This window comes from Triturus cristatus, chromosome 5_2 (assembly GCF_964204655.1).
Source record: "Triturus cristatus chromosome 5_2, aTriCri1.1, whole genome shotgun sequence".
Classification (NCBI taxonomy): domain Eukaryota; kingdom Metazoa; phylum Chordata; class Amphibia; order Caudata; family Salamandridae; genus Triturus; species Triturus cristatus.
Window position 1 is genome coordinate 333,073,071 of NC_140588.1, and position 27,051 is coordinate 333,100,121.

General features: G+C 44.4%; 1 protein-coding gene across 1 annotated transcript in view; it reads left to right on the forward strand.

Annotated features, from left to right (window-relative positions):
- KDM1B (lysine demethylase 1B) overlaps nucleotides 1-27,051 on the forward strand; it is an 821,676-nt gene that overhangs the window by 41,007 nt on the left and 753,618 nt on the right. The window contains exon 2 of the mRNA XM_085607096.1: nucleotides 18,196-18,303. Within this exon, the coding sequence (XP_085463222.1) occupies nucleotides 18,214-18,303 (90 nt within the window). The 5' untranslated portion in view covers nucleotides 18,196-18,213. The remainder of the gene's footprint in view (nucleotides 1-18,195; nucleotides 18,304-27,051) is intronic.

The following is a 27,051-nucleotide window of genomic DNA, read 5'->3' on the forward strand; positions in this document are numbered from 1 at the left end:
TACTATGAGCTTTTGGGGGTTCCCCAATGGATCTCGGAGAAGATCCTAAAATGGGGGTGGACAGATTGGAGAAATTCAGGAAAGTTCCATCAGAACTGGATACCAAACTTGAGATCTCCTCAAAGGGTGTCACTTTGGCCAGATCCGCCTGTTGTTTCTTCCCTGCGATACACTTGTGATGATCGAGAAGGGGGAAAACGCATATCCTGTCTCTTTGCTCGAATCCTAGAGGAAGGTATCTACCGTTGCTGCCAGCGGATAGGGTCTACAGCTGAAAAACGAATCCTCTTGATGGTCCAGTTTGGAGGCAAACATATTTGCTCTGAAGGGACCCCACTTGAGGGCCACTGTCTGTGATAGTTGAGGGTTCAGCTTCCACATGCTCATATCTTGCAGGTGTTTGGACTGCCAGTCTGCCACGTTGTTTGAGGATCCGGGAAGGTATTCCATCGTTACTGAGATCTTGTTGTTGAGACAAAAGTCCCTGGCTAAATCTGAGAGGGCCTTGGATTTCATTCCGCTCAGGTGGTTAACTTAACGTACCGCAGAGATGTTGCCAGTAACCAGGAGTACACAGCACTGTACTCTGTTCTTGGTCCAGCATTAACTGATGTGGCCAGTAGCTCCAGACAGTTTATGTGAAGTCTCTGTTCCTCAGATGACCAGCCTTCTTGTGTAGTTAATTTCCCACATTGGGTGCCCCATCCTGTTCTGCTGCCGTCTGAATCAATAACCAGATGCAGATTGACCCTGAACATGGCTCTCTAATTCCAGTATTCCATGTGGGCCAGCCACCAACCTATCTCTTCCCTGGTGACTGATTCTGAGAATTTGAAACGTCTCCTTGGCTGGTAAGCGATCAGTATTTGCAGAACTAGATAGTGTAATGGGTCCGGGAATATGGCCTATATGGAAGAGGAGAGAAGGCCAAATGCCCTTGCTATATGGCATACAAAGTTTGTTGTTTTTGAGTGAGCTTTGTGCAGTGTCTAATCTTTTCCACTTTCATCAGTGGGATAATCAGAGTGGTCTCCTTTGACTCTATTACGAAGCCCAGAAATGACAGCCTCTGGGAGGGGATTAGATAGGATTTCTCGTTGTTGATTTGGAGAATGAATGCTGTTTGTAGGTGTTCTGTTAGCTTCCTCGGGCATTGATACATCAGGAATATGTTGTTGAGATTATGACGCAGATGCCCCTAGCCCCAAGATACTCTCCTGCCATGTTAAGCACCTTGGTGAAGCTCCAAAGTTGATTTTATTTTTTATTGATAAAGTGCAGCGTATGCCCAAAGGCATCTTGGCGCTGCTTGCAATAAAGTTAAGAATAGGTACAAGATTAAAACGGAAGATTAAAAAGCCAGGTTTTAAGAAGCTGTCTAAAAGCCAGGAAACTACAGCAATTTCTCAAAGAGATAGGCATTGTGTTCCAAAGGCGGGATGTGGAAAAAGCAAAGCTTCTCCCTCCCCCATTAACTTGGTTGAAGTGGTTAACTGACAAGGTCATAGAATTCATAGACCGCAATATTCTGTTAGGAGTATACCAGGTCTATTTATTTCTAAGAAGTTTGGGACAATGAGAGTGCACCGCTTTATGAGCTATACACAAAGCTTTAAAAGCTATTCTTTTTTTAATTGGCAACCAGTGAAGCTCATTTCTAGCTTTGGTCACTGACTCAAATTTTTGATGTTTGTCAAAACTCTAACAGCTGCATTTTGTATTCTCTGAAGTCTATAATTGCTGGGCACCTACCAAAACGACATTACGATAGTCCAATCTTGATAGGACCTAGGAGGAGACTACTGTTTTTTGTAGCTCCATAAATAGAAAAGGAATAATTTTCCTCAAAATTTAAAGTGTGTAGAAACAGGATGATGGAAGATGATTGGCATGATCTCTAAAAGACAACTTACTATCAAATATCGTTTCGAGATTTTTTGATTTAGCCTCTGTGCTAGGAATGGCACACAATTCCTCAGGCTACCAACATCCAAAGAGAAAAATTTCGGTCTTAGCTGTATTCAGTTTCAGGCAATGGCTCCCTAACCATTGAACTACAGCACTAATGCTTTTTAAAAAATGCATAGCTACGTCATCGATATTGTTGGTTATGGGAACAACAATCTGAGTATTGTCCGCATATGATAGTGTGAAAAATCCAAAAGACCTAATCAGGCTCATCGAAGGAGCCACATAAATGTTAAACAAGGTGGGACTTATAGAGGAACCTCACAAGACAGGCAAAAAGAATCTGACCTGAAATCTCCTAAGGTAACAGACTGTTTTCTTTCCTCCAAAAAGGAGGATAGTAGTTGGAAAGCTGTACAATTGACACCTATGTCTAATAGCTGTTGTTTCAAAATTGCGTGGCTGACAGTGTCTAAAGCCGCGGATAGGATAGGTCCAATAGGACCACTGCGGCTCTATCACCCCGATCCAGAATCGCCCTTACCTCTTCTGCCACAATGAGAAGGGCAGTTTTGGTCGAGCGGACTTGCCTGAAACCAAATTGAGCCTCATCTAAGATGTCTTGTTGTTCCAGGAACTGAGTTAGACAAAAATTGAGATGTATTTCCAGTACTTCAGCTGGATAAGGCAATCTCAATATGGGACGATAGTTCTGTTCTTCGGCTGGATCTAAGGAATGCTTCTTAAGAAGAGGTAAGATAGTAAAGTTTTTCCATTCCAGGAGAAAAATTCCTGATGTTATAATGTTATTAAGCATTAAGGGAAAAGGATGTGGCATCAATCCACTATTTTATGCATCAGTTTGGGATGGCAGGGATTGGAGAGAGCAACGTATTTAGTTGATTAAAGGAGCTCCAACATACTTTCTGGCGAGATATCTGGGAAAGGTACTGCCGACAGGCCGAACGGGAGGGTCATGGACTCGGACATCTGCTGCCTCCACCTGAACTGCAGGAATCTGCATTGAGGGTTGTACACAGGGATGGAGAGGTATGTGTCCTTGAGATCCAACCTTACTAGCCAATCCTAGAGATGCAGTAAATACCTGAGTAGGTGAATGCCCTCCAACTTGAAGTGGAGGATTACCAGCCACTCATTGAAGTCTTTCAGATTTATTACAGGGAGCTGACCCCCATCCCGTTTCTCCACCAGGAACCTGTTGCTGAGAAACCTCCTAGGGCGCAGAACAGTTGAGGAAATGGCACCCTTTGCAAACAATGCTGTAATCTCCTGATCTATGAGGGAAGCATCATGGTATAAAAGGTGATAGGGCATGGTCATCTGGACTGGCATAGGGAGCCGCCTATTGGAAGCTCTGAGCTGTTTGCAGTAGCCATGCGTCGATGGTGAGCGCTCACTAGTTGTGTGAGAAGTGTGCCAACCTGCCCCCTACTCTTAGTTGGGAGAAAAGGTGATACTTACTGTTAGAGGTTTCTTGCAAGTTACCCCCTCTGAAGCTGCCTCTGGAGCCGTGCTGACGTGCCATCCTTTGGAGGGGAAGAAACATGCCCAAATCTTGCTAAGTCCTGCTATTGCCTTGGTCTGGGACCCTGACTTCTGGAGGGGTCCTGGGAGGCAAAGCGGCTGGCCAAGCCCTACATGCGACTCCCGGCCACTGTGAAAATCGTTGGTCTAAAGATTCTTTTAATGGATGTCTGTGCCTTGTCTAGGGAAGTGAAAGTAGCTATAAACCTTGTTCCTTTACGAATCGATGTCACCAGACAGACTTCCTTGAGCTACTGCTCCTGCCTCTGTGGTGGCAAGGGCCCAGTTAGCTACCTCAATAAGGACGACCCTACGGCATTCAGTGGATAGTGCACAGTTTGCGGTGCCTAACTGGATGATTGTCCGTGGACTTACTACTGGAGGACATTAGCTATCAGTTTTCATTTTGAATGCCTCTTCGTGTCATATCAGTCATATACAAAATCACCTTGGCGTCTAAGAAAGAACTTTCGTACTAATGGTCTCCAGTGCAACCTGAGTTACCATATATATATCTGCCTGAAATATATTTGTTCGAGGCATATGAGCTGTAGATCATATACTTGTGCATAGATCGCCATCTAGTTTTGGGTCCAGATGTTTGCACTTTGTTTTTCTTCGGAGAAGTCTTTCCAGTCACGAGGTAGGTGACTCCTCCCTTAGGTAATAGTGCACATGGGCATCGGCTCCATTGTTAGATTGTTTTTTTCTGCCATCTGGATCGGATGTGAATTGATGCGCTCCGGTTCGGCACCGTCCTTCGGGCCCCTTCGACACACAATCCACTACCCTCGACGGTATTGTTAATCGACCACGTTTCCCCTTCTCCACGTATCGTTTACTCTCGAAAACCTTCGGCCGGAGCATTCGTGGAAGGCTGTTGGACATACCCGCGCCTGGAGCGGTCGCAACTGATGGAACGGACTCCATTCAAGTTATGTCCAAGCTGTCGCGCTAAGTTCACGTGCACCGACTTGCACAAGGTGAGCACCCTTTGCCTATCCCCGGAACACGACGAGAAAGACTGCAACGCGTGCCAGTCGTTCCGTTCGAAGAAAACCCTCCGTGAGCGCCGAGCTTGACGTCACAAAATGTACCAGCAAAGCGGCCCTGCGCCGGACCTCCTCACAGAAGTGTCTGATCAAGAAGAATCGCAAGCGCAGTAAGCCGATATGGACGAGGAGCATGTCTCCGTATCCGACGCTGACTCCGATGCCGAAGACTTGACCCCGGCACAACGGACCATGATTAAAGCGCCTTCGTTCCCCTATCATCTCCTTTACAAGAAAATGGCTCCGGTCCCTCCTCTGCCTCCGGGCCAAGGTCAGCACCGAGAAAAAGTTTCGAGCACCCTGCCTGCGGGCTCAGCGCCGAAGCACAAACAACAGCCTTCCGTTTCGGGCTCGACCCGTTCCCACGCTGGTGCCGACCCGAAACCTTCGGCATTGAAACCGAAACACCTTCTAGTCTCCGTTCTGTATTGCGGATACCTAAACCTTCGGAGTCGAAAACTTCGGAGCCGAAACTCTCGACGCCGAGAACAACTTCTAAAGAAGGTACAGAGTCTCGGACCGAATTCGTACCGGATCCGAAACAAAAAGAAATCGTAATCCACCCGGAAACTGGACACATTCATGCCAAACATCCAGAGAAAAGAAAAATGGGCTTATCAGAGGACTACCACATTCCTTTGAAAAAGAAAACTGTGGCTCTTTACGTTTCTGAAGACCCTCTTATTACACCTGCACATTCCCCTACACACCATCACCTGAACCACAAGATACAGCAGATGATGATAATGATGACTTAGATGACTACGCACCACAACATGTCCCACAGGATCATGATCCATGGGATCATTATAATGTCCCTCAGCCTGATAATGACCCTGATTTGTATCCATCCAGACCTTCCCCTTCAGATTATACCATTGGGTACATTGACCTCATCAATAGAGCTGCTCAATACCATGCGGTAGAGCTCCATATATTAGAGACCCTTAGTACATCTCAAAGGGCTACACAAACCTTACCAATGTTAAAGGCCCTGCTTAAACATACTAATGACATCTTTCAAGACCCTGTCAAAGCAGGATCATCACTCCCATGGTAGAGGAAAAATACCGGGTTGCATCTAATGACCCAGTGTACATTAAGGGACAGTTACTTTTAGACTCTTTGGTCGTCTCTAATGCTCGTAAGAGGGCTAACTCCCAAACCACAGGGGACGCCCCACCTCCGGATAAAGAGTCCAAATTATTGAATGCTCCTGGTAAACGGATAGCATTACAAGCGGCTAATAATTGGCGCATTGCTAATGCCCAGTCATTACTGGCAAGATATAATAGGGCTCATTATGATTAGGGCTCCCGGTTTTCAGTTTAAACGGATTTTTACATATAAATACAGACGGAAAACAAGTTTTCCTTTGTCTCTATTTATATGTAAAAACGGGAAAAAACTAGCACATTTTGTGGCGCTGCCCTTTTCCAGCAGAGAGTTGCAAAACAGGATAGTATGGTGATTGCTCACAGAGTAAGTATCGCTGCTGGTGTTAGCAGTATTTGCAACAAAGCCTCATTAGCAATTGAATGGTCTTATAAAGACCTGTGAAGTACTGGGGTGCGGCTGGCAGCTCAAAAACTGTGTGTTTACCTGGGAAGCTGTCTCAGCCCGGCTGACACACACGACGTAGGGGGGTGGTATTGTGAAACGGTCCAGCTGCATCTATAACGTCAAGCTTATCCCTCGACGCTACCTTAGCTGAAGCTCTGGAACTGTACGCCTGCCAAGTAGGGCAAAGTTCAAGTGGAGAAAGTGAACTCTGTAAACTGTGTCAGCGTATCCCCTCTGGTTGTACAGTTCACGCGGTTTGCATACAGTGTGCCCTTCTGTTACCATTCCAGACCCTTATCTACGCAGCGTTTCATAAAACACAAAACACACAAGGTAGAAACTAAACTGCGCAGAGGGGGACGTGAACTCTGGCCTACAGGATACATTCTCTAATGGTGTGTCCCTTTTTCATAATAATTCATAAATTGGATTTGACCCTCACTTTTATGTTGACTTTGGTATAGCTCATCCATCTATCAGGAAGCAGGTGTTTTTGAAAACATGAAGCTGATGAAAATTATCTTTGGTCTGACAATATCTTACCTGGCGCAGCAGTCCAACTGCCTGATTCTATATGCTATTTACTGAAATGCCGTGGGTTTGCATCAGTTCCATAATTTATTTCAACAAAACTGACAGTTTTCCAAAGACAGTTATGATCAACTAAAATTATACTTTAGAAGGCACAAATCCATGAACGATGCAAGGATTTATAAAGTCCCAGGAAAATACGTATCATTCCGCACTCCCAACAAAAGGGTAATATTTATAGTCCCCAGCTGTGACACTGCTTCCTTTGCTGCCTCCTGCTGGTGGCACCGTACCTTATCTTGCTTCAAGAAAGTGCCTGCACTTAACAAATTTTTAGTGGGTTCCAGCTTTGTATCATATATGCTAAATTATTAAATGAAAAACACACTCCAAGAAAAATATTATTTCTGTATCAATTACTGTAACAATTCAATAATTAGGAAAATCCACAAACACTAGTCTTACAAGGGTCTAAAATCTTTTGTAAAAAGTAAGAAAAAATAAATGGAGGGGCTTAAAGTTTTTGCTTAGGAGCCCACCCCTGGTGCCGATTTATACTCTACTGTGAACAGAGTTCAGTCAAAACTGTACTGTTAAAATCGGGTTTCTTTTTCTCTTAGTGCATTTCTTGCCCCTGTGTGTCTGGCCATAATTGCGGTCAGGATCTCAAGCTGACAATGGCAAAAACTAAAATATTAATAACCATGGAATTATAAGGAAATTCAAAAATGATAACATGCAGTTTAGAAAGCAGTGTTGGGCACAGACAGACATGCTTTTCAAGCAGCATATTACTCTTGTCTAGTGCATATTTGAATTGAGTTACTTCCAGGTGTTTATAGTGGGGCACAATTGGGTTGTATCTGAAGGCAGTGTGAGGTTCTCTCAGTGAGGCTGTATGGTGTTCAGTGTGGGAGAGGATGTGGCACTCCGTGCCGATGACAGAAGCTGCAAGGCTCTGAGACAAATGGCTTTTGATAGCACTTTTAGTCGTATTTGTGACATTCTGCGAATGGCAAAGTTTTCAGATGAATGTGTTGTGTTGACCAATAACAAACGAGTGCATGTGTGCATTGTCAATTTAAATAAATGTGGAAAAATACTAGCTGCAGCGGCGTCTTTTACTTGTGGGAAAAATAAATGTGGATAAATACAGATAAAATGCCCAAAAAATAAATATGGATAAATACAGACAGAAATGGCAAAAAAATAAATACCATAAAACCGGGAGCCCTAATTATGATGAACTCCAAAATCTCATTGAGTTCCTTCCTTATGAGCATAAAGCCAAAGCCAGCGACCTTATTCAAGAGGGTAAATTGATAAGCAATACCTCTCATCAGATGTGCCTTAGATCAAGCAGATAACGCGGCTCGGGCTATAAACACTAGCGTACTGCTTCGCATACATTCTTGGTTGAGGATTTCTGGGTTTAAACCTGAGGTACAAGCCTCTATCCTTATTCAACCTTTTGAGGCGCAACATCTCTTTGGCCCAGCTGTGGATACATCTTTAGAAAATATGAAAAAAGACACAGAGGTTGCTAGGTCTATGGGATCCTTGCAAGCACCTTCTGGCAAAGGTTCCTTTCGTTGCTCATTTTACAGGGGCGGCTCCAAAAACATTTCTGCAGACAATACCTCCTCCTCTTACGAGGGCAACAATCAGTCAGCCACTTCAAGAGGTTATTTTTGAGGAGGATATAGAGGAAATAACGGCATGGGAAGAGGCAGAGGTAGTTCTACATGCACCTCCCCTGCCAACAACAATAAACAATTACTTATTTCCCATACCCCGATGTCACAAGAACACCTTACGCTTCTAAAGCAAGAAGTTCTTTCATTGTTGCAAAAAGGTGCAATAGAACCAGTCCCTTTACAATATCAAGGAACAGGAGTGTACTCCCTATGCTTCCTGATTCCCCAAAAAGATGGCTCTCTCAGACCCATATTGGACCTCAGAGAACTCAATCTATACATTCAGTCGGTCTGTTTTCACATGGTAACACTCCACCAAGTGCTTCCTCTCCTTCAACAAGGCGACTTTCTATCCACTCTGGATCTAAAGGACGCCTATTTCCACATACCAATACATCCTGCCCACCGCAAATGCCTCCGGTTTGTGGTAGCAGGCCAACATTATCAATTCAGGGTCCTACCCTTTGGAGTCACAACTGCTCCAAGAGTTTTCACAAAATGTTTAGAAGTAGTCGCAGCCCACCTGAGAAGACAACAGGTTCACGTCTTCCCCTACTTAGAAGACTGGCTTATAAAGGCCAGTTCATACAACAGCTACCTGCAACACACAGAGAAAACTGTGCAACTCCTTCACCAACTAAGGTTCACAATAAACCAGGCCAAACCCCATCCCCAACCCTCAGTGTCGCAAGACTATCTAGGAGCTTCCATAGACACACACAAGGCTGTAGCATATCCAACTCCAGCCAAACTCAGAACGTTTCAGAATATACTGTCTCAGTTTCAGCCTCAACACTCCCTACCAGCTCGAGTGTTCATGCAACTACTAGGAATGATGGCGTCTTGCATTCTCATAGTACCCTACGCAAGACTTCAGATGCGTCCTCTCCAGGAATGCTTAGCACGTCAGTGGAACCAGACTCTGGGTCAGTTATCAGATCTAGTGTTGGTAGACGGCCGCACCCATCGCTCTCTGCAGTGGTGGAACTCACAAAACCTGTTAAAGGGGCGGCCCTTCAGCGACCTGGTTCCACAGACAGTGCTAACCACAGACACATCACTAACAGGTTGGGGAGCACATCTCAAAAACCACACAATTCAAGGCATGTGGAGCTTCCAACCGAACCAGCTTCACATCAATCACCTAGAGCTCCTAGTGATCTTTCTGGCTCTCAAAGAGTTTCAAGTTCAGTTAGTACCCAAAACAGTACTAATTCGTACAGACAACATGACAGCCACGTACTACATTCAAAAACAAGGGAGACACACTCCCTCCAACTGTCCCAGCTAGCACAGGAAATCTGGAGATGGGCCATTCATCACAAAATCTATCTCCTGGCGGAATATCTCCCAGGAGTGGACAATCAGATGGCAGATCTGTTAAGTCGACAGACACAACAGATCCACGAATGGGAACTACATCCTTAAGTCCTCCTCCCATTCTTCCAAATGTGGGGCTTCCCAAACATAGACCTGTTCGCCACGCATTTAAACGCAAAATGCCCAAACTTCGCGTCCAGGTATCCACACCCTTTGTCCAAAGGCAATGCACTATGGATGAATTGGTCAGGGATATTTGCTTATGCTTTTCTGCCTCTCCTACTCATTCCATTAGTGGTTCGGAAACTCAAGCCCCTGACGCTGCTCCTGGTTGCTCCCACATGGGCACGTCAACCATGGTTCACAACCCTATTGGAACTCGCAGTAGTTCCTCATCAAAAACTACGTCTTTCACCCAGTCTCCTCACCCAGAGCCATGGCGAGATAAGGCATCCAGATCCCAGCCAGCTCAATCTAGCGATCTGGCATCTGATGTCCTAGAGTTGGGCTATCTAAATCTACCGCCAGATTGTATGAACATCATCAAGGAAGCTAGGCGTCCTACCACAAGAGCCTGCTATGCAGCCAAGTGGAAGCGGTTTGTGATTTACTGTAAAAACAATCACATCAACCCGCTTGATTGTTTGGTACAAAACATTATATGCTATTTGTTACATCTACAACGTTACAACTTAGCATACACATCTATCCGCTTACATCTTGCTGCAATAGCTGCATACCTCCAAAATAGACAGCATCTGTCTCTTTTTCGAGTACCTGTCATAAAAGCATTTATGGAGGGACTCAAAAGAGTTATTCCACTGAGACGTCCACCTGCCCCAGTGTGGAATCGCAATATTGTTCTCACCAAACTAATGGGTCCACCCTTTGAACCATTGCACAGATGTGAACTACAATTTCTAACATGGAAAGTGCTTTTCTAGTTGCTATCACTTCTCTCAGAAGAGTCAGTGAGATCCAGGCATTAACCATAGAAGAACCTTTTTTGCAAATGCACCAAAACATAGTGGTTCTTCGAACCAACCCTAAATTCCTTCCTAAAGTTGTTTCTGCCTTTCACATTAATCAATCGGTTGAGTTACCTGTTTTCTTCCCTCAACTAGATTCAGTGGCAGAACGTGCTCTACACACATTAGATGTCAAACGAGCACTGCTGTATTAAATTGAAAGGACGAAACCTTTCCGTAACACTAATCAGCTTTTTGTAGCCTGTCCTCCACCACACAAGGGCAATGCCATATCAAAATCAGGTACTGCAAGGTGGATTGTTAAGTGTATTCAAATATGCTATGCAAAGGATAAATGAACATTACCAGTTCCCCCTAGAGCGTACACTACACGTAAACTAGGGGCTTCTATGGCATTCCTAGGGAATATACCCATAGATGACATATGCAAGGCTGCAACATGGTATACTCTTCTCACATTCACAAAGCATGTGTTAGCAACACAACAAGCTAGAGTGGGCCAGGCAGTTTTGCGGACACTATTCCAGACTACTGCAACAGCTACAGGTTAACCACCGCTTTGGGAGATAACTGCTGTATAGTCTATGCACAAGTATATGATCTACAGCTCATATGCCTTGAACGGAAAATGCTACTTACCAGTATGCATCTGTTCTCGGCATGTAGAGCTGTAGATTCATATACGCCCACCCGCCTCCCCGGGTACCTTTACCTGTTGCAGTTATATCTTACTTAGATACAATCATTCATGGACATCTCCTTCTAACTACTCTTACTGGCTACATTATCACCCTCTGTGGGAAAACAATCTAACAATGGAGTCGATGCCCATGCACACTATTACCTAAGGGAGGAGTCACCTACCTTGTGACTGGAAAGACTTCTCCGAAGAAAAACAAAGTACAAACATCCGGACCCAACTCTAGATGGCGATCTATGCAGAAGTATATGAATCTAAAAACCGGTCCTAGAATGCCGAGAACAGATGCATACTGGTAAGTAGCATTTTCCTTTCTGCAAACATCAGCTTATCAGACAGGCACATTTTACTTTTAAATACATTTTTTTCAATTTTGGAAACTTAAAGGAAAAACACTCTCCAATAACAGATAAAAGGAGTTTTATTCCATCAAGTATAAATGCATTCAATATTTCAGAATCCACCCTTCAAAACATATTAGCAAAAGAATAGTGAAACAAAATGACACATAGAAAGTAAATAAAACAACAGAAACATACCTAATTAAACCAAAGAAAGGTCATTTCATTTACCAGATTAAGCTACATGTAGGGGAGCTACTTGCAGATACTTGGAGAGCCAGCAGTAGCCCCTGAACTACTTGTTGGAGAACTCTGAACTAGTTATCAGGCTACTCGCATTACTAGGGTTAGACAGGGCAGGCTTTGTGGGATTATCTTGTGAAGGGCACCATGGCCTGTAGTGATCCATGTTTCTGCCTGAATCCCCTTGTTTGTCATCCACATAAGCAGGGTCCAGTGTGGGGTGTTAAAGGGGTCGGTGCTATAAGTTCCCTGTTCGTGGCCTTCCAGAAAGGATTGCGGCAAGGAAGGGGTCCCTCTCTTGGTTATGCTGCAGGAGAGAAAGGCCTGTTGAGTCTTTCAAAGGTATTTAGGTCTATGCCTTGATCGTGTTTGCATTTGGCCTTTGCTTTTGCAGTCATTGCACTTGGCAGCCCCCGAGGTTGTGGGACCGAGGGTCCAACAGTTTCTTCCCTCGAGAAAAGGGGGTTTGGGACAGCTTTTCATTGCTGTTGAAGTGTTTTCTTGTAAGAAGCCAGGGCATAAGAAACTGCTCTGTGGATGGATGCATCCAACGCCTCGTCCAGTTCTTCGTCAGAAGGTAAGTTTTGTACAGCCTCTTCTCGAGAAGTGAGTGTCAGAGGCCTGCATGATTTAAGTAAAAATAACAGTTGATGGACAGAATGCAGAACAATGTCATACATTCACCCCAGTACAGAGATCTGGGCCTAAATCCATCGTTTTTTCGCTCACCATGCCATTCCAGTTTGATCCCAGCCATATGCAAATCAGTCTTGACCCTGTGCCTCATAGGAACAGTCCAGCCCGAACTACCCAGCCAGGTCCTCCCTGGACTGGAAACAAGCATCCTAGGACCGCTTTCGGGGTTTCACCCCTCTTCAGCCAGGATAGCTTGATTCCAGTGGCATAGAGAGCACGGGACCCACTCTAGGCATGCCCCTCCCACTCGGGGTAACAAATGCAAAAACAACAGTTGATGGACAGAATGCAGAACAATGTCATACATTCACCCCAGTACAGAGATCAGGGCCTAAATCCATCGTTTTTTTGCTCACCATGCCATTCCAGTTTGAACCCAGTCATATGCAAATCAGTCTTGACCCTGTGCCTCATAGGAACAGTCCAGCCCGAACTGCCAAGCCTGGTCCTCTCTGGACTGGAAACAAGCATCCTAGGACCGGTTTCGGGGTTTCACCCCTCTTCTGCCAGGATAGCTTGATTCCAGTGGCATGGAGAGCACAGGACCCACGTCTGGGCATACCCTTCCCACTCAGGGTGACAATGGATTTAGGCCCAGATCTCTGTACTGGGGTGAATGTATGACATTGTTCTGCATTCTGTCCATCAACTGTTGTTTTTGCATTTGTCACCCTCAGTGGGACGGGTATGCCCAGACGTGGGTCCCATGCTCTCCATGCCACTGGAATCAAGCTATCCTGGCTGAAGAGGGGTGAAACCCCGAAACCGGTCCTAGGATGCTTGTTTCCAGTCCAGGGAGGCCCTGGTTTTGACAGTTCGGGCTGGATTGTTCCCATGAGGCACAGGGTCAAGACTGATTTGCATATGGCTGGGTTCAAACTGGAATGGCATGGTGAGCAAACAAACGATGGATTTAGGCCCAGATCTCTGTACTGGGGTGAATGTATGACATTGTTCTGCATTCTGTCCATCAACTGTTGTTTTTGCATTTGCATGATTTAAGTAGGTATAGAACTGGAGAACTCGTTAAATGTGGGCATCTGCGGGGCCCAGTTGGGCCTATTTCCCTGTGACACTATAACCACTCTTAGATGGTAGTGGGTATGAGATACCTGGGGCACTGTCCCTCATGCAGCTCTCAGCGTGAGGTATACTGGTAATTACATACCAAAAGGGCGTCAGACTGCAGGCGGTGCAGAGAGATGTGCAGTGCTCCTCTATCGGTGCGCCTCTACTTTGAATCCGGAGAATCCAGGGCTGAGCGTGACGATCGCAGTGTAATAGAGAAGCGCCTCTCCTTAGAGATTACCTGCAACGCCCTCTGCAGATCAAAGGACCTGACGATGTCACTCAGCCCAGCGGAACCGTAGAAACCGTTGACGACTGCTTTGTAGCATATAAGCGCTCAGACGGCTTTTCCAAGCTGTCGAGAGGAAATTGGCTTAAAGTTACAGTCAACACATTCAGAATTATATGCCGAACCCAGAGCACAAATGAAAGACCCGGGAGGACTTAACTGAAGGGCTATGGAGCAGTGAAGAAAGAGGGAGAGTGGCAAGAGAGAAAGGACTATGTATCACAATCTCCACTGTGGTTCGATGGACTTATGGTGGTTTTCTTCAGTGATGTGCATACCAAAGATAGTTTATGTTACAGTATGTTTTGGTTGCGGTTTAAAAATAATGTGAATGCAGACAGTGCAATCCTTCCCGCTGGTCCTGACATAGAATCAACCATCACCTGCTTCTTTGTGTTTGCCAGGTTGAACCAAGGCTTTCTCAACGCTAAGTCTGTTGGTGTAGGCTTCATTGGGTCTGTAATGAGTCCTTCTTAGAGATGGTCAGCGTAGTATAATCCATGATTAGTGGTCTGGATGTGGTCTTTCAGACAGACCCCATCCAAAACGATGTTGAGGACCACTGATCGAGGACTATGCTATCACACTGATCCTTACCAACAGGGACTCATTACAGACCTAAAGTTATCTACACCAACAGGCAGTGACACTAAGCCTTGGGAAATCCCTATGCTCCCTTAGACTAAGGTGTGGAAGGCCGGAAGGTCTACCCACCAGAAATGTTGGGAGATCTTTTTGTGTATCAAGGGATGCGAGGGATATGTTCTCCCAGGTTAATGTACATCAAACTAAATTGAATTGGCAAGTATTTACTGCCTGTGCGTAGCTACATTTTTTCTTTACTGTGCACGACTTATTTTGAAAACTCTAATATTTAAAAAAAGATGTCACTGGGGGAGTATTAGTAAAACAAACCCGCCCTGGCAAATGCCCTGGACGCTTCTCGGCCATTTAGTGAAGGGAAGAAACATGTTGGCACTATAAGGGTCATAGGACTATCAAATCCCATCTGCCCCTTATATCGTTTATTTTTAATCATCTCCTATTCACCCCGCTAACAAAGGGATGCCTTGGAAGTGGATTAGGATTTTTTATTTGAGTGTAGCTCCCCCGACTAATAATAAACAAAGAGCTGCCTGGAACACGGTTGAGCCCACCCTGACCTTTAGGAGTCAGGGTGAACCTGATGAGGAAGCATGCCACTACTGGAGTGGGTGAGGGTTGTATATAAAAAAGGATCATGTTTCCTTTCCACCACTTCTCATTGAAGTGGTGTTTAGTTGTGACGTACACACTCTACCATACTTTTCCTCATCAGGCAGAGGGATACTCTTTAGTTTGACGGAAATCCCTATGCTCAGCATGCCAGATACTGTGAAACACATGTTGGCTAAATAATGTATGCCATAGGCCAAAGAAACAGGAGGGGATACAAGAAGGTGCTTAATGGAACACAAACAGGAAACAGAGTAAGAGAGTGGAGGTGGTGAACAAGAATGGGATGGTGGCGGTGAAAAATAGAATGCAGGCAAAGCGATGGATGGTAAGCACCTAAAGATTAAAATGCAGGGAGGACGTACAGGTCAGGGCGGTGGATTAAAGTTCCATGAAGGTCCATGCGTACCAGCGCTGTGTTCAGTGCCTAAGGCCAAATCCCCTACTTATAGCCAAGAGGGCATTTCTTACCAATGCACTTCCATAGTTTTTCTCTAGCGTTGATAAAGGGGCCACAATGCCAAAATGTAGGAAAGCAGGAGAGACCAGAGATCTAAATTTGGAGGCACCAGAGTTAGGGAAATGTAATGCCTTTCTATATAGTGGATGGTATAGCACGGCTGGTGACTGTAACTGTAGGTTATTCTTGGCAGCACACTTCTGCCTCTCGCAGTCCAGAATTACCAACTTTAATTTTGTCAGTGCTGCTACTGTAGACATCATTGTGGAATGGGGCTACCACCATGTGGGTAGTTGACTTTGGACATATCTACTGCTCCTGCCACCTCCAGCCATGCAATCCTGTACTAATTATGGAGTTCATGTAGATAGATAGGCAGGGGAAGAAACTGCAAGGCTTTTAGTGCAACAATTAAGAGCATGCTGGATTTCACTAAGGACAGCCAACAGCCATGTGTTGTTGGTTGGCTGTTGTCTACAAAGGCCATTGCTTGAATGTAGGTGAAGCTCTACCTAACCCCCAGCTTTACACCTTTACGTTTCTGGTGCCAGGATCACCGGTCTCTTTTTGCTTATTGAAGTGTTTTCATATTTTGAATTGCTTTGTTTGAAGTCCAGTTAAAGGTGTTCAAAATTAACGTTGTAGATAATGGAAATTGGAGTAAATTCTGGGCTTGATTTCTTTTAGCCTGAATGAGTAGGTTTTAAACTATAATAGAAGCAAAACGAATATGGCAGATAGCAAACCCCCCTTCTTTAGATTAAAGCACCTTACGCGAGGAGGCATGATTAAATAAACTAAACGTCAATTTATTTAGCGATGTAATGTTTGTGCTGCAACATTATGGCACTCAGAAAAGATCAAAAGTTAGACGAATTTACAAGTACGTAATTGTTAAATGTTACATGTCAAATTCAACATCTTAGAGGACAATTGATTAGCTAGCATTTCTGATTGGGATAGTCAGGTTTGCCTTCATGTTTAGCAAAGAGTTGCTAAAATGAAGATGTTTACTGAATGGTGGCAGTACAGCACATTTAAAGCGCTTTAATGAACAGTGAACAGATATTTTAACTTCTTCATGGTCAATCACGAATCCTATTTAACAATGTAACCACATTGTTTTTGAATGTAGGCATGTTAAATGTTTAATTTCCAGTGACTATCGATTCTGTACATTATTATGGTTATGTTTCAATATAAGAATTATGTGCTTTTGTTGTAGTTGCCCCTTTTGCTGTCCCTTTGTCATTTATATAAGCTCCGAAAGTGCTGCGTCATTTGAAATTGATTTTGCAAAACGTTTGTATTTATCAATCTGTCGCAAATTGTGCTCGAGAGTTCTGCCCGTACCATGCTCTTGCTTTGATATGTACTAGGCTTAAGGGCTGAAGCAGACACAAAGTCATTTAGGTCAGTGCTCAACAAGAGATGGCATATTTCTTCTTACCAGAGCTGAATGCTGTTTTAGGTCTGGTGTTTGCCAAGACCTTTTGATTGTGCTAAAATATGTATAATATACTTGCCTATAGGGTCTTTCAGCCACCTCTCTTCATCCATTGGTCTGTTGTTGTCTCATTCACATATTGCTTCTGCCTGCTACAGAATATAGCATGGGGCAATGGTTCAGCCTACTTCAGCCACTGGCTAACTTCACTTTAAGTGACTGCATTTTACTCTCGCACACACACTAGTCCTCTTCAGTGTGATTGCAGGACGCTTCTCATGCACATTCCATCTTATCAGATTCCATATCCTCTCAATGCTGTTTCAAATGCCTTTTGGAGTGTTTTGCTTTTCTGACTGCTGCTATTTCACAGAATAACAGATCAGATTGTCTCCATTTGAAACTGTTCTGTATTAAGTTATCCTCTTCTTTCTTTCTTTCTTTCTTTCTTTCTTTCTTTCTTTCTTTCTTTCTCTTTCATCTCTTTATCTTTTTATTTCTCTTCTCTTTCCGTCGTCCCTTCCTTTCTTTTTTTCTTACCTCCTTTCTTTCTTGCCTGCTTTCTTTCTTACTTGTTTTCTTTCTTTCTCAATGCCAAGAGGCTTTCAGCCAGTGCCTGTCTGATTTACTTTTTAAGTTTTGTGTTCGTGAAGACCTTTTGATCTTACTAAAATTCTATGTATTACATTTTAGCCAGACTTTATCCATTAGTCTGTAGTTGGTGTCATTCCCATTTCCCATTTTTCTTCCACCCACTCTTATCGTGCATTAAAGGGCAATTTATCAGCTCACTTTAGCCATTGGCTGACTTCAGTAGGAGTTATGGTGTGCCGCCCTTCCACAAGCAACAGATTCACACACAATGTAGTGCTATGGTAATGTGTGATTTGTTTGTAGACCAAAACACCTTTTTTTTCCAGTAGCAAATTCGTTTTTTCAAAATTTATACTGACGAGATCCTGGCATATTTTCAAACAATAAAGTTTTACAAAAACCATAACAAAACAATTCTATCCATAAGGCTGGCGGCAGACGCCAGACCTATTGGCTTTGCCAGTGCTTATTTGGAATGTTATTGTGCAAGATGGCCTTATATGTTTGCTGAAGAAGGAGCCTGGGTTTGTTTTCCAGATTACTCAGTAGAACACAATGTCAAATCCAAGGTTGAGACCAAAGAAGAAATCCTCCTCTGTAGATGTTGCTCCGGATAATTTTCCTGTGAGGTCATCTGGCAGACAGGTATTGTAAAACAGTCCACTTTAAATATATTTGCACGCTTTAAGTATGTGTTTCAGAGACAAGAATTGTGCTAAATAAACTTTATCAGTAAGGTTCAACTTCTAGTTCCACTGTATGATTCTAGATCAACATTTTAGCATCTACAAATAATATAGTATATCATGTATAGCTTTGTTTTATGGGCCTAATTTGCCGTTTAGAGGTTCTGGTCTAGTGGTTTATTAATGTCACCTGGACCCCAAGGTGGCTACATAGGACCATATTACACATGTCGCTGATTATACGTTTCTATATTGCATGGATTAATTATTGGTTTTAGTACTCTTTAGAAAGATTTTGAACGCAGTCTGTTTTGTGTTTATTGTTTACCTGAACCTGCAGATATCAGTTAATGTTTTGAGAAATGTGAATTTTTGTTGAAAATAATATGCAGATATTTAAAGTGTGTGTTATGCAACAATGTGTATTAGAAATCCTATTAAAAATGTAAAGGGCACAGTAAGGAAATTAACAACATGCATTCCAAAATGTGTTTTTCTTTTGAGGTACTTTGACACTATAGAGTGGGTTCAACAAGACTTATAAACAGAAATAAAATAACGTGCAATGTGGGAAAGTGTAACTTTACGCTGACAGGGCTCTGGGTTTACAATGCTTTTATTTACTCACAAAAGAGGAATCCTTGGTATACCCTTGCATCCAGGAAGGGCCTGCAAGGATGAGCTTTTCAGGTGTGCTGATAAATTGGCTTTCATTATGAAAGTATTTTCTTTCTTTTTTTTAACCAGCACTGAAAGAAAGACAAAATGCTATGTTTAACCTTTTTATGTGTTTAGAGAAGATAAATATCTTGCAAATTAATTTTCTCAGATCTTGAGAGCTTGTCTGTCTTATCAAAGCCCCACAATTCGACCCCATATAGGGCTGAGCTTAGTGATTTAGACTCATAGATCTGCAGTTATGCCGCCACTGGTTTACTAAAAGACGTGCTGTGTTCTTTACTCGAGTCGAGAAAAAGGACAAGGGAACCCAACTCACTAAGGAACCTGGGTGGGTAAATTATTGTCAGAAACAGTGGTTCCTGTGGAATGAATTGAGAACAAGGACGGTCCAATGATAATTTTGGCGATGTACTCATCGGTATAAAGGGGGGCTTCACACTCTGACATCGTAATCCGTTAGGAAAAAAAGTCACCCTATATTCTTATAGGGTATAAGGAAAATCCAGTTAAAGGATAATTTCCTTGCGGTGAAGCCACCGTTCTAAAAGTTGAGAAAAGGACAAGGGAACCCAACTCACTAAGGAACCTGGGTGGGTAAATTATTGTCAGAAACAATGGTTCCAGTGGTTCTTTACTCAAGGCCCCAGATATTTGCATGTGCTTCAGGGTCGACTTAGCCACATGGGGCTTCCAGGTCATATCTTCTGATAACGTTATGACCAAGTCAAACGTTTTTACCCTACCTCGAGAGGGATGCCTCCCATAGTTGGTCTTCCTCTATATGATTTGTGAGGGTTGATCATCAGGAATTTTGTTTTGGGTGTGTTGATTTCTAACCCTCGCTCACCACAGAAATCCTTAAAGCGATTGAGGAGTAACTGGAGCCCCCTTGGTGTTTTAGACACTGGCAACGTGTCGTCTGCAAACAGAAGTGTCACTATTTTTTCTCCCAACATGGGTGCATCAGCTGGTACCTGTAATAAATCCTGCACCACATTATTCATATAGAGAGAGAAAAGTGTGGCTGCCAGAACACACCCTTGGTGCACTACCCTGATAACTCTAATTGGGTCTTTGAGCTGGCCTTGGTCACCCCAGTGGACTTTGGCATAGTTTGTATCGTTAAGGCGAATGACTAGAAATCTCCGGCAGCAGCCCAATTTCTTTTAGTACCTGCCACAGATTCTATCTTGAGACAAGATCGAAAGCAGTCTTTAGATTGATGAATGCTACATACAAGCTCCCCCGACCAATGACTGCGGTCTTCCAGTAAAGAAGAAGGAAGCGAAACACCTGCTCTATTGTACCCATCTTCTGTCTGAAGCCAACTTCGAAGGGGGTTAGGATTTTAAATTCATTGATCCAATCCTGAATCTTGGCCAGAAGTTCTCGACAAATCACTTTATGAAAGGAGTTGATGAGGCAAAAGAGTCTGTAATTGTTAGGTAGAGAGCTGTCCCCTTTTTTTAAAATGGGAATCACCTCTGCTCCTTTCCCCGACTACGGAATAGGGGCGCTCTCTGCTATAGCATTCAACAGTGTCAGAATATGGGTAGACCAATTTTCGCTATTGAACTACTACGGGCTTGAATTTCGCTTCTCGTAAAAAGGTCCTTAGAGTAGGTGTGGGGTAGACATATGGGAGCTGCAGCCATGTCGAGCAGACACGGTCCTACTTATAAAAGCTTAAAATGGTCATACCATGCAGTTGTTGTGATGTTTTGGCTGGAGAAGGTGGCCTCAAACAGCCCCCCCCTTTGTAACTACATGCTAAAACATTTCCGAATCATTACTGGCACATGCCTCCCTGATGAGCCCCCACCTTTTCTCATCCCACTCCCTTTTTGCTCTGTCTTGGGATTTTTTATAGGTCCTTCTCAAATCTCTCACTTGGTCAATGTTCTTAGACCTGAGTACAATCGACAGTTGACAATTTTAGCTGTCTGCACTCACGGTTGAACCATGCATGCTGCGATCTTGCACTAGGATTCTGCAGAAGACAAGGGCTCAACAAAATGTGCAGCTAACTGCTCGAAGAAACAGCACGATACGATATCGCGTCTAGCCCTCCCGGTTACTTGAGCATGGCTGTGATCGCTGCCATGCTACTTAAAAACTACTGAACTGATTTTCACCAAATTACAAAAAGCACTCTTTTTGGACCAAGATCTAGCTTTCTACCAAATTTGGTGACCGCTTTTAAACTGCCCCTCCCGTTACCTCTAGTAAGTATCACACTACTGGATTGCTAAGAGGTCTTCGGAGGCCATGCCCCCTTTCTCCACCACTCTGGAAACGCGGCTCCTCGCACAATATTGATTGGGGGATGAAGTCCACTTTACTCCTGACGGACCTTGGGGGCCAAGAAGCCCTCCTGGTACCTCCTGTAAGTCCTGCACAGCGGAATTCCTGAGAGCTAGTCCCAGGCCCCACCCTCTTTCTCCACCACTCTGTAAACACAAGTTCTACTTTAAAAAAACATAGAAATTCACTGAAAAAAACAAACGTTACAGGGACCTTATAGTTAGGAATGAATAATTTCCTAGCTAACGTGATGGAAAGTTTCAATTCTATTAAGGAGGCAAGGATTATGCTCCTCTTTCTTCGCTTTAATGATTAGCAGCACTTCAAATTTAACAAAAAGCACTGTTCCCAAAAACCATAGGGAATAGTAACACAGAACAATAGAGAGTCAATGGATAGATAGTCCTCCTTGAATCCACCAATCACAGGGCCCCTGGGAGTATGTAGTCCTCTGTCCCTCTCCATTCCTCCTCTTTCTTTGCTGCTTGCAGCCAGATAAGTGCCTTGTTTCTTCTCTCCTCATAACTTGTGGATGTTTGTGCTAATGTGTACTAAGACTGTTCTTTGATATCTTATGTGTTACTGCGCGATATTTCTGCGCTGTTAAAGGCTGTTCTCTGATGTGCTGCAGCACGCTTCGTTTTCTTTTACACGAGTCTGTGGTCAGCGCTGGCTCTGTGTTTAGTTGTGCGCCGCTACTGTGTTGTCCGTTTCAGAGTTTTTTCACCCGTATTCATTGTTTCGTGTGCGAGGTAACCGCTACTCGGTTTCCCTCACCCGGCCGTGGGAGCGCTCGAACTCCCTAACGGCCGTCATTCTGTGGTGTCTGGGCTCGCGGCGCTTCCTACCGCCGCCAGAGGGCGCCGGTGTGCGCGCCTCGATCGGCATGCGTCTCCTGGCATTCTGCGCGTTCCTCAGCCGGAGACGCTTCGCCGAAGTGAGCCATTGCCTGCCTGTGACGCCTAGGTGGTATGTTCCTGCAGTGAGGCAGCGTTTCTTGGTTTCATGCCCCCGCGAACGCTCGCATAACGCAAGTCTGTATCTGTCATTAGGCAGACTTTCACTCGGCGGTATTCATTGCCTGGGGGTCAGTATTTTTGTAGGCCCTGAAGCCACTCAGATATGTTAGACCCGGACGATGTCCTACACCCCCGTTCCTCTGACTGGGCGCTGATATCATCCACAGGATCTCTGACACACCCACTCACGCCCCAAATAACTTTTCATACACCCACTCAAACTTCCACACTACCATTCTTAAAATGATTCACACACCCATACCAGTACTTACACAGCCACTCACTGATTCATAGATCCGCACACACATCTACGCACTTACCCATACAGCTACTCATACACCCACCCACTCACTAATACAGCCAGTGACATATCCACTTATACACCCATACAACCACTCACACACTGAGTCAGTCACCCAAAGAGCTACTCACACACCTACTCACTCACCCATACAATCAATCACACAGCCACCTACGCTCCCATACAGTTACACACACTCACTCATACAGATACTAATACATATATATGTTTGTAGTTCAGTTAATTAAAGCTTACAATGTGACACAATTAAAACACATCATACATAAATGTAATTTAAGAGAACCATGCTAAAATTCAATTAATACCTTACTGGTGTATTCAAAGCTTCAGGGCAGAGCTGGTTTTGAATACACCAATCTACAGTTGTTTCATTTTATAGATCTTATTGCACTTATTGGGCCCATTATGCTTAAGGTCACCTATTTACACTATTGTCGGTTAAACCAATATTCAATTTGTGCGAATTAGTCAATAAAGTGGCACTTAAAGCGAGAAAGAATGCTTTAAAAGAGGAAGCTTGGCGGGCCTTGCACGACGCTTCTGAAAATCGCAATTCTTCTGCCTTTTGGAATGCGGTGAATGCGTCCTTTCTGGCCGATAAGGATTTAGCAGCCATAGAGATTGCCATTACCGAACCAGAATGGATAATACATTATTCAAAATTGTATAACAACCCAGTGATAGATGCTCAGGGTACCACGCTGAATGCGGATGTTATTGCGCCTTTTACTGAACCCGTAGAACTATCATTGAATTTTACCCTTAGTGAATTTGCTGCGGCAATGAATTCAAACATGGGTGGCAAGGCCCCAGGGCCTGATGGCATTCCTGTTGACCTTATTAATCGAATCTAGCTTTATGGGAACCACTTTTAACACAGGTTTTTAATGCATGTAGCGTATGTGGCTTCCTACCAACATGGTACGAATCTATTATTGTGTCAATTTTTAAAAAGGGGGACAGGATGAATCCTGCCTGCTACCGCCCGATCTCACTGCTGGACTCAACAGTTAAGATCATTGGGCGGGTTTTATTAGACAGAATGCAGGTATGGGCAGAGGAAAAGGCCGTTATAAGCGATCTACAATATGGGTTCCGTAAGGGCCTGGGCACAGTCAAACAGGGCCTTAATTTACACATTTTACTGGATAAATATGCAAGGGCAAAAATGGGAAGATTATTCATGACTTTTGTTGAGTTAACTGCGGCATACGACTGTGTTATTCACGATAAGCTGTGGTCAATTTTAGAGGGTCTGGGAGTGGATGTTTTAATAATTGCATTTTTAAGGCAGCTCTATTCGGGGGCGATGGCAAAGGTCCGATATGGGTTGGACGGAGAATGCACTAGTCACTTTAGAGTGATGAGAGGTGTGAGGCAAGGCTGTGTCCTTGCCCCATTCCTTTTCACACTATACATAAATAATTTAGAAACCATTTTAGTTAAGGAGTGCAGGGATTTACCAAGGGCAGCGACGCATCCCATCCCTGCACTCCTGTATGCAGATGATGCGGTCTTAATGGCCCGTACACCGCTCTGTCTCCAAAGGGTCGTTAATTCTTTCTCTAATTTTATGTCGAATTTGGGGCTTACGATCAATTGTTCTAAAACGTTTACAATGAACTGCGGGGCTGGGTCAAATAAGAGGATATAATCTCTCTTTATAGATTTGAGGCCGATAGAGTGCACTAAAACATTTTCATATTTAGGGATATTATTTGATAGGTCAGGAACATGGTCTGAGGCAGTTTAAGCCAGACACCTGTTTTTTGTTAAGTCGCTAATGGCACTACCAGATTTTAGCCGTAAATTAGGTAGACGCCCACCGGCGGAACTTCTACACATCTATAGGGCTAAATGTGTGGCAATAGCTACTTACGGAGCGGGCATATGGGGTTATGCAGACGTAAACGCACTGCAGAATGCGGGAAATGCATTTTTTAAGTTTCTTCTGGCTCTACCAGAAAGCACATCAAACTATATCTGTTACTTAGAAATGGGTATGCCATATTTAGATAGACTGATACTCCTGAGGCGGAAAGCCGGGAGCACGATTCTTGTGTGTGTCTTTTAAAATTTGAGTGTCACATTATTTCTGTATTTTTAATTACTCACCCTCTGCTCCCTTCAAAGCTGTAGCTTGTAAACTTCAAACGCCCAGACTACGCCGCGCAGCGGATTTAGCGCTGCCGCGGTTGCTTGTACCGGGACACTCTTGGCGCCATTTCCGGCGCTTGCCGTGACCACGCCCCTTTTCGAGGCCACGCCTCCTCTGAGCCCTTAAAGGCGCTGACTACGAACGCCTGGGCAGATAGACTGATACTCCTGAGGCGGAAAGCCGGGAGCACGATTCTTGTGTGTGTCTTTTAAAATTTGAGTGTCACATTATTTCTGTATTTTTAATTACTCACCCTCTGCTCCCTTCAAAGCTGTAGCTTGTAAACTTCAAACGCCCAGACTACGCCGCGCAGCGGATTTAGCGCTGCCGCGGTTGCTTGTACCGGGACACTCTTGGCGCCATTTCCGGCGCTTGCCGTGACCACGCCCCTTTTCGAGGCCACGCCCCCTCCTTCCCTGCCCCTTCCTATAGATCCATAAATCATGTGCAGATTTCGGCCGCGCAGCGGACGAGCGCAGCGGGAGCGCCGTTTGCGCGCCGAAGGCGCGCCTAAGGCAAGCCCGTCTGCGCCAAGGTAGCGCCTAGCGCCAGCTATGCTGCATGTCTCGCTCCTACTGACCTTAGTATACCCCTCTCTGGCCCTCCATACTCCAGAGAGATGCTCTTACAACTTGGTAAGTTTCATGCTGACAAAGGAACCTTCACTCTGCTTAATACGGCTCTGCCTCGAGCTGACTTCCTGGCCAACAATCTGTTGAAATGTGGACTTCTGAATGTAAGGTCCCTGCCCAAGCACAGTATTGAAATCCAACTTCTTATTGAATCTCACGAACTTGACGTCCTTTTTATGACAGAAACTTGGACGTGCCCCGATTGCATGGTCGACCCGGGCTTCACATGTCCTCCTGGGTTCAAATTCCTACACACCCCTAGACCTAATGGTAGAGGAGGGGGGCGTTGGTGTGATTTTCACTGCAGCCTGCAACATTAAGTCCTGTGCTTTAGACTCGATCGAAGGAACTGAACTTCTAGGACTATCTATTCAGACTCAGTCCGGAAACATTGTTACCGGGATAGTCTGCTATCGTCCACCGGGTGCGTTTAGCCATCAACATCAACAGGCGCTCTTGACCATCTTAACTAATATTGCACTTTCGCATCACAAACTGTTCATTCTGGGTGACTTCAATCTGTGGCAGAACGGCGTCCTCGACTCCGGTCTACGCAACCTTCTCAACTCCTGCGAGAGCCTTGGACTCTCCCAGTTGGTCACAGGACCAACCCACAGGGATGGACACCTCTTAGACCTACTGTTCGCAGGCCCCCAGTTAGTTACAATGGGAGAAACTCTACCCATGGATTGGACTGACCATTCACTCATTAGGTTCTTTTTAGACCTTAAGAGTGACTATTCCAAAGCTCTTGGGCTGCCCAATAAAATCAAGTGCAGAGATTGGAAAGCCCTTACTCGTCTGCACTCTATAGGGGAAGTGTTTCATTTAGATCAATTTTTTGACGAGAATAAACAGGTTGATGATAACTATTCCTCTCTATGCTCAAAGATTTCCACTATCCTTGATGCTCATGCCCCTCTAAAAACTCTCACATGCAGGAGCGTCAATTCTGCGCCTTGGTTTAAGGACAGCCTAAAAGATCTGAAGCAAAGCTGTAAACAGGCTGAGAGAAGGTGGAGACGAAATTACACTGAAACCACCAAAGAACTTTGGAAAAATAAAGTGCGGGAATATAAGAACTCAATTAATAAATCTAAAGCTGACTACTACTCCTCCATGATCTGCAATTCCCCTAACAGCTCTAGAAACATCTTTAATATATTGAATAGTGTCACTAACCCGGAATGTGTCAAAAACACCATTATCCCGTCTCAAGATCTCTGTGACAATCTTGCTGCGTTTTTTAAAAATAAAATTGAGCTCATCATTAAGGACTTAGATGCCTCCCCTGACCCCACCCTTCACCCTGATCTTAATCCGAGACCCCTCGTGAACCAGCCAGCAGTGCCACCATTGGCCTCAAATGACCTCCTACTTGAGTTCCCTTCTATCTCGTATGAGGCCTTCGTTAAACTAGCCAGTAAGATCTCCTCTGGGTCTCCTTTAGACCCTGTCCCTCACAAAGTTTGGAAAGAATTTGAGCAGGAACTCTTTCCCTCTCTGCACGTTATTTGCAACCAATCTCTTGCAACCGGAATAGTTCCTGCTCAGTGGAAGCGGGCATTAGTTTCCCCCTTGTTAAAAAAGC